This window comes from Ricinus communis, chromosome 1 (genome assembly GCF_019578655.1).
Source record: "Ricinus communis isolate WT05 ecotype wild-type chromosome 1, ASM1957865v1, whole genome shotgun sequence".
Classification (NCBI taxonomy): Eukaryota; Viridiplantae; Streptophyta; class Magnoliopsida; order Malpighiales; family Euphorbiaceae; genus Ricinus; species Ricinus communis.
The window spans coordinates 34,509,988-34,522,338 of record NC_063256.1 but is presented as its reverse complement, the minus strand read 5'-3'; the positions used below and the strand labels follow the sequence as shown (position 1 = coordinate 34,522,338).

Genomic DNA, 12,351 nt, shown 5'->3' with positions numbered 1-12,351 from the left:
GAGATTTCCTAATTTTTAACCTAACCGATCACTGTACATACCTGCTGTAATGTTAGTTGTGATATTCACAAATGTATCATGTGGTGCAAGTTTCTATTTCACAGGGATTAAGCAGTCAAACAGACTTGTAGCAAAATCAATCATGTGTTAGTGGTGATAGATAAATCATGCAGCCACACCTGCTGTAATGTTTTTAACAGATATCACATACAGCTGCAATCAAATCTCTCCATTTATATATTACACTCAGACAAAAAAGGCTAATAAAAATGATGCCTTGGTGTTGGGGCAGGACAATAAACAAAGAAGAAAATAATTGATGGGAGCCCATAACACAATACAATTTGCCAAGTCCTACTATTACAAACCTATAATACATGGGTGAAAGGAAACTCAACATAATAATTACAATTAGTGAATGGAATACCATGAGAGTTGATTATGTCCCTAGGTGAGATCGGTCGTCAGGGCCAGTAAGCATAATCTGATATATAGAAGATTTTATGATGCAAGAAAATGAAGATTAAAAGAAAAGAAACATCATACCAAGAATCTGTATATACTAAAATTAACTGAAATGGAAGAAATACTTACATTGCAATCAAAGGCAAACCTCCTCACAAGCATAATGGCTGCATTCCTTTCCCTCTCTGATTCAAATGCTAATACAAAGGAAAGCCCTTTATTCACTTGCCAATAGATAGCCTGTGCGGCAGCATTCCCGCCGCCTCTAACTCCACATAGCTAGAACATGAGGAAAGCATTAAAAAGGGGTGATCATTGTTTTTATATAAATGACAAATTGTGTTGCACATGTACATACGCATGTACATGTATGTTTGTGACAGAGAGAGTGGAAGCAAGTCAAAATGGATTTTAAAAGAAAAAATGAAGGCGCAGCTTAAACGAGGAATCGAAATTTCTAATATTAATTTGTCCTCTGTAATGATGATTATATTACAAATTAAATTACATTACCTGCATTAAAGTAGAGTAGTATTCTTTGGCAACTGTTGTCTTCCCTTTCCGAAGCTTCATCCTCATTTTGCCCACATGGAGTACATGTATAGATTCTGATTTGTGATCGACACCATTCATCTGGGTAACAACTACCTAGAAAATGAAAATGAAACTATAGTGAACATGAAGTACAAAAGATACATCTAGAGAAAACACTAAAAGATTGTGGCATTTTCCACTCAAATGTGAATCCATGAACTAATAGTTGATAATACAAACACCAGACTAATGACATCCAAAGATTACACCAGATAAAACTATTTTCACCAATCTAAGTAGTTCCATGATTGTTGAGCATCCCTTCATGCCCTTTGTTGTCTCTAAGTCCAATGTACTAGAGTTGATTCTTTTCATACAAGATTTAAGAAGTGAATCCACAAGGAACATGATCTTGCATGTACATTCTAGGTAAAGTAGAAATGCTTTAAGCACCATAAATACACCACCAATAGACAGATAAGAATGTAAAAACAAATATTAAGAAATTTGTTCAAGGAATTGGTAATTTCAGTGCTAGCCAAACTGGGTCTTGCTCAAGTCTTAAAGGGGGAATGGAGTGTTGGAATGAGATCGTAGGTTCAGACCGTGTAGTGCTCTCCTATCATATCGAAAAGAGAAGAGGAAAACAGAGAATTTTAGATTTTAAAGATAATAGTTTCCATCATATTTTCCTCTTTTTTTTTTTTTACTTTTGCCCCACCCAACACGATAGAGAGTGCGGTAATTCTCAATGATGCTCTATATGCAATGTCCAGAAATGTAAGTAATTCTCAATCAATGAAAAAGTTTAAATAGTACAAAGACAACTTACATTAAATTCAACATCGTGTTTCCGCACAAGTGCCTCCACGTAGCTCCCCAGGCCAGCAGCTGATAACAACATTACATCGGTTCTTTATTTTCATCGCAAAAAGATTTAGGCAAACAGCAAAGGAAAAATGTTTGCTTAAATCATATCTGAAGAACCAAATTAGAGAATCGGGACAATAACAGACCAGGATCAATTGCACCAGAAGTAGTCAATGTGATTTGCTGGCCATCAGCAATAATTTCAACTTGCACGACTCGTCCAACATCGAAAGGTTCAGGAGCATAAACCGATTTTGTAGCTCCTGTAAGGAAGTTGAATGACTGAAATTAGCTGAATGTCACAATACAACATACAATATCTCACCATCAGAAGCTCAATCACATTTTTAGCAGTTATTTCATCTGTATCAGCACTCTGATTTAAGCTATGGTTTTGTGAAGATTCTTCTCCAAAACTCTTTCCCTACTATGTGTGCCTTATATCTGCATTTGCAGAAATCACAAAACAATATAAGCAACATAAAAATGCTCTGCCCACTTTATAAATCCCACGGTGAATATAAGCAATATAGTATTCCTAAAGTGTTTAGGATTCCTGTTTGTAGTACAATTGTGATTAAAAATCCTTTTGACCTTATAAACCTTTGCAAAGGAAGACAAATAGTCAAATTTGAGAAAATCTCAGTTCTTTAGTCCTAGAGAACCCAAGACCCAAAGAGCTTAAGGGATAGCTGTAGAATTTGTTTCTCATCATGCGAATTTCTTGGACTTAATACAATTATTTTGACAAATTCATCCTATTTACTATCCCAGCCTTGTTTTACCATAAAACAACCAAGTTATGTTCAACTCAATTTGTGTTGTCAAACAAAACAAGCTCAGAATTGATTCAGCCAAATCAGATAGATACCGAATCTCTGTATTCTACATCCCACTCATATATATCATCAACAATTCCTTCGTAAAAGGAGAATCTAGCATATGAATGCATAAACGAACAAGAATTTTCTGATATAGACTCAGTTCCCACGACCTACCTTTTTATCAAAAATAATTTACTACAATATCATTATCTAGAAAAATAACTGAGATTGCTGAAACTTCATCTGTTCGCTTCACTTACAACACAAAACAAGAGTGCAAGAAGAATTTATTAATGAAAAGAAGAGAAAAGAAGGTGGGTCAGAGAGAAAGAAGAGGCCTGGGTATCAGGACAAAAAAGAAAATGTTTAAAGGAAGGGAACTGTCCCTGTAGAGGCCTAAAGGCTTCAAACAGCAGTTGCACATCAGGACTTAAAGCAGCATGCTATCCTAGTGCTTGCTTGCATAATGAAAGTGGGAGATGACTAATAAAATGGGTAGTGTGTGAAGACCATTAACAAGAATTGAGGTTAATAAGAATTAGGTTTTATTGGGCTTGGTTCAACTATTAACCAAAAATGACTAGAGCTGGCTGCTTGGGTGATTAGACCTTACCACTTATAAGCCCTTTTACATTTTTGTATTTTATCAACAGTGGGATATTCTTAACAGCTTTCATAGAACTCTTTGGTGGATGGAACAACAAAGTTACTAACAAGAGAGTGAAACATCATGGTTAAATAAAGTCAAAAGGCAGAAACAGAAACAGAAGTAAAAAGATTAAGCACTAGTACCGTGACATCAATATTTTCTAAGAGCATAATCATCCATGAAGCAGTGTACCCTGTTCTATTTTCTGAATCAAGTAAAGCAGAGTAATCCAATGTAGATACCTGATATAAGTTCCCTTTTTCCACCTTCAGATGACACACGATACCACTGAATGGAACATTTAGAAAGTACTGGCACATTGTCACAGCATGGATTGATCTGCAAATATGAACCTAAAGTTTCTGAACCATTTAACTCATATGACTGGGATATGTTCTGCTCTCCTCTCCTGCTCCTTGCCAGCTGGAAAAGGTGAAAAGGTAAGCAGAAAGTTAAAGAAGCTGGTGATAGAAATCACTTCATTAACATACGTAAATGATATTCACATAAAACAGAACAAAAAAATATCAGTATCTAGAAGAAAACTGAGAAATGTCTCAAAGACTTGTGAAAATGTTATGCGTTTGCTAAAAGCATGTTCTCAAGTTTGTCTTCTCCTTGGTCCAGTAAAAGAAAGTAAACATGACATCCTTTAAGGACTCTATTCTGTCTCCACACTTTTTCTTCCAACAGAATCACAGCTGTGCACCGCATATATTTTTCTGCAGGCCAGCACTTCAGTGCTAAGCAAGAAATGCAGTCCTAGGAACTAGGGGAAGAGGAAACTCGCCCAGGCCAATGATTTCATTAGCATTCCATTTTGGCAATCCAAGGACTTTTAAGTGACATATTAATCACAAGAAGTCAAAATTCACAGTACTGCAAACTAAACAAAGTTACTCCATTGATGAAGCAGAAAGAGTAGTTAGCACAGTAAAGAGAACGCCGGTAAATGGTGTTTATAAGAACTCTCTTCATTCTATTATACTTCTTAATTCTTATGAAATAAATCCATATAGCATTTCTCTGGAATACACATTACTAGAAGCAGAATTATAGTTGAAAAAGACTGAAGAGTTTATATCTAAATATTATCTTGTTCATTAAGAAAAGGGTAGTAAGTGGATATTTTACCAAACACAGTCTCATAAAATAATGAAATACTACTGCCTGTAGCAGACAACCGATACAAAGCATCAATAAGAAACCCAACCTCTTTCTGAAGTAGAAGAGAACGTTTAGACTTCTCGGCTAGTTGAATCCTCAATGCTCGTAGCTCATGCTCCATGTCCATAACCTACAAGTTATGTTCAAGCCACGCATGATCAACAAATGGACTCGTCTCAAGTTAATTTGGAAATTCAGAAAGCTAACAATCCCCACAAGGGAGGTTTCAGACACTAGTGTCCTTGAAATTAATCTTTCCCAAGAATTACATGTAGAATGATGAATATCTCAACCCAAATACATACATATAATTGGGATTACTTTCTAGCAAATAAATAGTTTAAACCACAGAACTCAATCCGCCTCGTAAGAACTCAGATATTGACATATGCTGCTGAATGGACAACACATGAAGAAATCAAACTGAATAAGCGTTATAAACATAAACTATTGAGTTGCAACAACAAAGAAAAGAGGGAAAACAAACAAAAATTCCACACAAGCGAAATTTAAGAACACAGTTGTAGTAGTCAAGCCCACATTGAATCACAGAAGTTAGCTGGGGCCAAGTCTCATGGCAAACGGGATGTGAAGCACATTTTTATTAAAGTGCGTGTGAATTTTTTGTTTACATTTTCAATTTGTAAGTAATAACAATTGCATGCAAAGAAGGTAACAATTTAATAAGGCCAAAGCAGATAAGATTGAAACTAGTTGAATATAAACCCTATAGGATATCACAAGGAGACAAGCTAACATCAAACCAGATTAGCTTCACAAAAGCCATGTGCAAGACTGATAAATAAAAATATTAATCACCGCTAAGCATAACTTAAAACATTTACATACATATAAGTGCTTCTACTTCTTCACTAATGTCCTTAAATTAATTCTTCCACATCTATAATTGTTAATAGAATGACCTCAACCAAGAACCACTAGTCTTTCCCAATGCTCCCAAACTCTCAAGTTAAAGGGATGAAGAAAGCCAACTTTAAAACCTAAATAAATTGTGATATTCCTGGTAAAGTCCTTCCACACAATTGTACTTGCATTATTAACATGGACATCACCATCTTATGATTAAAACCAAATCACTAAGGTATTAGTACAAGCATCCAAAGCTACAAGTAAAACCAACTGATTAAGAGTAAGATCAAAAATTAACCTTCCCCAAGAATTGCAAGTATAATAAATATCTGAACACAAGCATGTAATTGTGACGACTTTCTAGCAAATAAATAGTTTTGAACCACATAAACTTGATTAATTATATGATGCTGAATGGACAACTACATGAAGCTACCAAACTAAATAAGCATTATTAGTATAACTTACTGAATTGCAACAACAAACAGAGGATGATAAAGAAATATTTAAAAAAAACCCTAAGAACACAGTTGTAGCAGTCAAGGGCACATTAAGTCACAGAAGGTAGCTGGGGCCTAGTTTCATGACATTGAACTCTTAATATCAAATAGATGCCTAGGTGAATGTAAAGTTAATCCCAGAAATACCCTCTTTTACCACTGAGCAGGAGTCAATTACGCTACAATGATTTTACCATAGTTAAATGAGATAGAATATTAGCAAACTTTTGCAAGAAATAGCTGTAAAACCAAAGATCATATATACACCTTGCTTGGCTGATGCAGCATTTTGATCCTTCTAGCCTCTTGAACCTCCTTCATTAATTCTTCCAGGTCCTAATATCCCATACAAAATATATGTAAATAAAAGAAGTAAAAGAAGAAAAATATGTGATAAGCATCTTGCAAAAGGATGCATAATACACGAGACCCCAAATGAGAACAAGGGATGTGCATCTATGTTATATACATTCCAGAACCAAAAAAAAATTTACCAACTTAATGGTAATAAAAGAATTTGCAATAAGTAATGAATTAGAAAATATGACCCTCATAAAACAAGACTCATGTAGTTATTACAATTTTAAAACAATAACTCACAGGATGGAAGAATAATTGGGAAACAAACAATGGAATATTGACAATTGGCACTCCTAGACTAAATAACAATAAAACAAACCTGCTTTCCTGAGGCCCGAGACATACGTTCATGTTCCTGAAGGGCTTCTTCCACTCTCTGAACTGCTGCTCTAGCACTCTCAATTTCAGCACGAGCAAAGGCTCTTTCCTCGTCGACAAGTTTCTTGGCATCTTCTGATGCCTAAAAATGGCTTAATCACTCAGTATTGATTTAATAAACCGTTCTTTACTTATCTTTCAGAGAGAGAAACAGCTACTGCAGTGAGAGTAAGGAAGAAAACATGAAAATAATTTGATAAATGGACCAGGGGGAGAGAGAGAGACTTGAAGCTTCTTGGAAGTTATATTAAAAGTTCAATGTTCTCGCCATCCGTTCTTGAGCTCTCAGTGGAAAAAGAAAAAAGAAACCTCCCGACATAAGGAAACCAAAATTAGAATATTTGAGGACTTAAAGCTGGTTCTTAGGTTCTTAAATATTATGATTTAACAAGTTTTCTAGAGTAATAGATAATGTAACATTAAAAAATTTAATGAAAATATGATTCAAGAATTCAGAAAGCAGACAAAGCAATTGTATCCTTGCCTTTTAATTTCAAACTAGAGCAGATCTTCATTAATTAATTTCCATATTAACTATAGTAAGACCTGGAAACATCAATTACTGTCAATTTTATTGAAAACCCACATAAAAACACTTAACAAAGAGAGCGCAGAAATCAAGAAACATGCACAATAAAGTTAACACTTTGCCCCTATTAATAATTTAGCTGGTCCCACAAAATATATCTCAGGGTCAAATCTCCTTAAAGCAGTAGTTGACAACTGAAAGAAAAGTTAATGCACAATTTAAATTGAAACAAAAATAATTAGCATGTAAAAATCAAGAAGTAAGACACGTCCCTAGCTTCTACCGAGGGGATACATCACCTGCTTAAGAAAATTAGCTAGCCTCTTCACTTCTGCTTTTTCTTGAATCAACTCTCCTTCCCTTTGAGTCAGCTGAACTGCTAAAGCTTCCACCTGGAAAAAGTGACCATAATATGTCACATATAATAGTTGCCAAAAATGGAAAATGTCAGAGACAATACCATATGAACCAAGAACCTATGCAAATGCTAGAAGAAGCAATCTAGGGAGAAAGGAAATTGGAAAGGACAAATAACAGTTAGCACTAATGTTACTTTCTCAAAAAAAAAAAAACAGATATTTCTTAACCATTTAATTCCACTGGATATTTTAGGGATTCAGCACTTACAGTTAAAAATTGCAATAATAAGAATACTTGAATAATGCATCCAAGGGATAGGAGATGATGAAACAAAAGGCACTAGAATAAACGTGATTGCAATAAAGCAGCAGTTCCAAGCATAGGATATTGAAGGGCTGGTACGTCTTATATCAGCAATTACATCACAGAATTTTAAGTCTCAGAAAAAGGTCCAGCATAAAATGAAAATGCAATATGAATCAATGGGCTATGTAATGGCAGTAACAACTTACTGATATAAAGACCCAAAAGGTTATTTTCAAGCTGACAACCTTAATTCTCACCAACCACAAAGCTGCTGGACATTCAATCTCCTATCTTTCTTCATTTTCTTTCTTTGATGTTAAAGCACTTGATTTACTCAATTACAAGAGGTGCTTCGAATATTTTATGCAGAATAAGTTATTGTTTTGGTCTTGTACAGCTGTTTTTTTTTATATAAGTTGTTTCAAAACATGATTTATTGGATCTACTGGAGTGTTGCATGCTTAGTTCAGAGTTGCATATTTAGTTAAGCACTATTAAATTTCTCTCTAATATTGAGTTCACATTTTGTGAATTTGAAAGAAAAAAAAAATTCCATTGCAGCACTAGGTAATATAGTTCAATATGGTCCTAAACCAAGAGATTCCAACCACAACACAATACTGTACTGGTAGCAGTTAGCATGTTAGCAAAGAATACAAGGCAGTCCAAAGGGTTTAATAGGCATTAAGATGCTCGCCTATCTTGAGTCGGCCATGCCAAACTCATTAAGTTTGGATAGCATGTTGCTGATCTAGGACTTGATTCCAATGTAGGGTGATGCTATATACGCGCAAAACTGGTTTGGGGGCTGTCCCCGCTCCCCTAATGAGGCCATGGACGAGTGAAAACCAGTAGCATCACAGAAAGGACAACAGCTTAACCTTGAAAATGCAGGAAATAGGAATGTCGCACAGGCAATGCCACAACATGAAAATTCTAACTCCACAGCATTAGAGTGGATCATGTACCCACTGTGAGTTTGCAAAGCACTCTTTACCACACTGGCGATCCAAGGAAATGGACAAGCAACGGGTTAGCTTACACCTAATAGCAGGGGTGTCATGAATGGGTCCTTTAAACAGCCTAAAACTGACAACAAGTGGGCAGGAAGCTAAGCAGATGTTCGCCAAGCTCTGCATGCCAAAAACTAGGCAGTGGGCAAGGAACTTGCACAAGGATCTTGAGGGGCCGAGTCTGAGCATAGAAATACTCCATGCAGGAGGACGTGCATGAATTGAATAGGGAAGAATGTCGCCGTATGACAAGTTGGCTAGTGCAAAATGCTATTGGTAGCACTTGGCCTAGGATGCAGAGCAATCCAAAGGGTTTAGAATGCAGCATAGGTGCTCTCCTATCTTGAGTCAGGCATGCCTACCCAATTAAGTTCGGGTGCTTGTCGTTTGTCTAGGACTTAACACAATGGAGGGCAATGCTATCTAGGAGCTAAACTGGTTTGGGGGTTGTTTTCGCTCCCCTGATGAGGCCCATGGAGAGGCTAAAATCAATAGTATCACAATAGTAACAGCTTAACCTCAGAATTGCGTGAGACTGGGTTGCCGATAAAAAATGCCACTGCATGAAAAGTCTAACCCCATGACATTAATCTTAGTTGTGCAACATCTCATTTGTAAATTTGTAAGAACATTAAAAATCAGTTGGAGTGGCAATGAGTAGAAGTTGTAAGTATAACCATAAATAATTGTAATAAAACGATGTAACAAAATCATCATGTCAAATAAAAGATCGATGAAAGCATTGATGAGTTGGAGTTACTCAAAGCAAGTATACAATCCTTTGACATGGATGGCAAACTGCTACATGTCGTTTCCAAAATCACAAGGTAGTTGGATCACTGTGCCATTAATTGAAAAGATTGAAATCAGAAAGTAAAGACCTTTCTATGTGCATCATTCATGTATGATTTTTCTATATGTACAATTTGATAGCACAGCACTCAAACTTGCAAACTTTGTAATAATAGTCACTCCAACATTTCCCATAGGTTAGTCAAAATCACACAGTCCATTACTGAGTTGCCTAAACTGCATTGAGATTCCATCATTTACAAATTTATGCCACTAGTTATATGGCAGTAGCAAGAAAGTAAGTTGAAAGGTAACATGTAACTTAAGATTTCTGGAATGAAGGAAGAAACTTGATAAGAGAGAGAGGATTATTTAATACTAAGAGAGAGTCTAATACTAACCATAGCAATAGCTTCCTCCACATCATCCTTATTTTTTCCCACCACACGTCCTTTTAAGGATTCTAATGCATCTCTAAGCTTCTTCAGAAGAACATGTTTCTCCAATGAAGCTGCTTCTCGTAATCGAGCCTGTCACCCACAGATGATTAGCTTATATTTAGTTTTCAAGTCTCCAATTTCCTGAGAAATTAATGTTCCCAACGCTCCTCAGCTTGAGGGAGGAGGAAAGAAGCGAAAAAGTACCAATAAAATGAGATGAGCACAAGGGGGGAAAAAAGACAGCAGATAATCACTAGGCAAAAATAAGCATATAGTACCACATTACACTCAGCTGAATTGAAAACTACCAATTCGCATAGATTGATAAATCTTATATTATCCAATGAAAAACACAAACCAAAGATCAATTGACATTTATGTTCCTAGATCAGCTAAATTCTCACAGATCAATCAACATCTCAGACAACAAAAACCAAATTCAACAAAGCACTTAAAACTCAAGCATCCAAAAAAGTATAATACTATTTGAAACAAACTTCACCTCTTCAGATAACTTAGCAGCAGCAGCCAAACCTTTCTCAAATTTGCTTGCAAGGTCACGAACAGAGAGGCGTTTCTGCTGTTCTAAAAGCATTGCGGTCTCGCGTGCCACAACCTCCTTCATGGACATTACTTTTGGATCATCCTTTGCATCCAAAATTTGATTGTTTGCTCCAAGTCTGTAATTAGGAAAACGACTTGAAGCAAAAATTACATCAGCTGATACAGCTGGGACTGCATCTTTCCGCATAGTATCTCCAAAATCCCGGGTTGCCCGTGTCATTGTTCCAAATTAACTAATCCTGTTTGACAACCAAAAAAGAGTAAGATTAACAAAACAAGAAGTTAACACCATAATCATTGTAACAAGACTTATCAACTATAAAAAGCAAAATGTGGGTCAGTGTTTTACCTACCGAAAATTACCTCAATTAGAGAAAGATAAAGGAAAGTAAAGTAACTTTCTTTTTTGATTACTTGAAAATTGCAACTAAAGAAAAGAACTTAAATTTAGAATATCAATCAGCTCGGAGAATTCAAATTGTATAAATTCACAACCAATTGCAATTAAAAAAAGAAAGACAGATTTTTAAACAAGGCAAAAACAAGAGGTAAAATCAGAACTTGCTTCCAGTAAAAACCCATCAATTTGAAACAAATCATCCATCAAAGAACAGTGACGATACTGACCACAACAACAGAAAATTATCTCTAGAAACCCATAAATCAAAACTCAGAATGGAAAAAGGAAAAAAAATAAAAAAGAGGGTAATTACATACAATCAGAGAAAACTCACATACTTACATAAAAAGCAAAGAAGTCCAAAAACCCAACAGTGCAAAGCCAAAGTTAAGAAACAGAGAACTACAAAAATGAAATCTTTAACACTGAATTATTGTTTGGTTGGTTAGAAAGAGAAAACGGAAGGAAATTTTAATAATGGAGACAAAAAGGGAAACTAGAACTTACATAGAAGGAAAAGAAAGAAGCCAAAATAAAAAATAAGCAAAAAGTAATGAGGATGTCAAGAATCTCGGGGATCAGATGGAAGGGTTAGCTGGGAATTGGGAAATCTTGCTAGATTGATGACAGAGAGACAGAATGATAATGTTTTTCTTAGCAATTTAATTGGAAGAAGAAGAAGAAGCAGCAGCAGCAGCAGCAGCAGGTGATGATGACGAGAGAAAAAGAGAGTATGCAAAAGTAGGCTAAGCTTGCTTTTTCAAAAGAGAAAGGGCCAAAGGAAATATAATAAAAAAGAGAAGGGCAACAACGGCAAAAGCCGCCCTTATGACTTGAGTTTTTTCTTTTATTTTTTTATTTTTTTGTTTAATAAAACGATGCGTCTTGGATTGGATTCTATATTGCTAAGCTACCAAGTCATAATAGTACTATATATGTCTCATGATTCTTGTGGTCCAATCACAATTTTCTGCTTCTCATTAAATAATATATTTTTCTACTTAAAAATAAAATGAGTTCGAGTTAGACTCTTTCACAAGTTCGGATTCTAATCATATTATTTAAGCTTTAATAAATATTTCTATATTCAAGCTCGATTAAATAAATAGTTTAAATTTAAATCTATTTATTAAAATATAATATAATATATATATATATATATATAAAACTAAACTCTTTTTATATTAGATCGCTATAAACTTTTTTATTTAATCCAGTTTAGTCCAATATAATAAAATATTAATTTTTTCATTAGATAGTTTTTAACTCAGTTTAGTCAAACAAATAATTAATAAATATTTTAAGTTAAGTCATAACTAAAAAAATCTCA

The 12,351-nt window shown here is 35.0% G+C and overlaps 1 protein-coding gene across 6 annotated transcripts; it reads right to left on the bottom strand.

Moving 5' to 3' along the window:
• Nucleotides 1-214: 214 nt before the first annotated feature.
• On the bottom strand, nt 215-11,781 carry LOC8268802 (stomatal closure-related actin-binding protein 1). 6 transcript variants are annotated; one of them, XM_048375870.1, is made up of 14 exons: nt 11,529-11,781; nt 11,364-11,438; nt 10,560-10,860; nt 10,019-10,147; nt 7,446-7,538; nt 6,559-6,699; nt 6,147-6,215; nt 4,556-4,639; nt 3,585-3,765; nt 2,016-2,132; nt 1,832-1,890; nt 979-1,113; nt 595-744; nt 215-484 (listed from the first exon to the last, which is right to left on the bottom strand). In XM_048375870.1, exons 3-14 carry the CDS (start codon nt 10,839-10,841, stop codon nt 440-442), a joined length of 1,485 nt encoding a protein of 494 aa, XP_048231827.1. In that variant the 5' UTR covers nt 10,842-10,860; nt 11,364-11,438; nt 11,529-11,781; the 3' UTR covers nt 215-439. The 6 variants fall into 6 exon arrangements, with proteins under 6 accessions (XP_048231827.1, XP_015577323.2, XP_015577322.2 ...); XM_015721837.3 differs by having other exon boundaries at nt 11,364-11,423; XM_015721836.3 differs by having other exon boundaries at nt 11,356-11,781.
• Between the last annotated feature and the right edge of the window lie 570 nt (nt 11,782-12,351).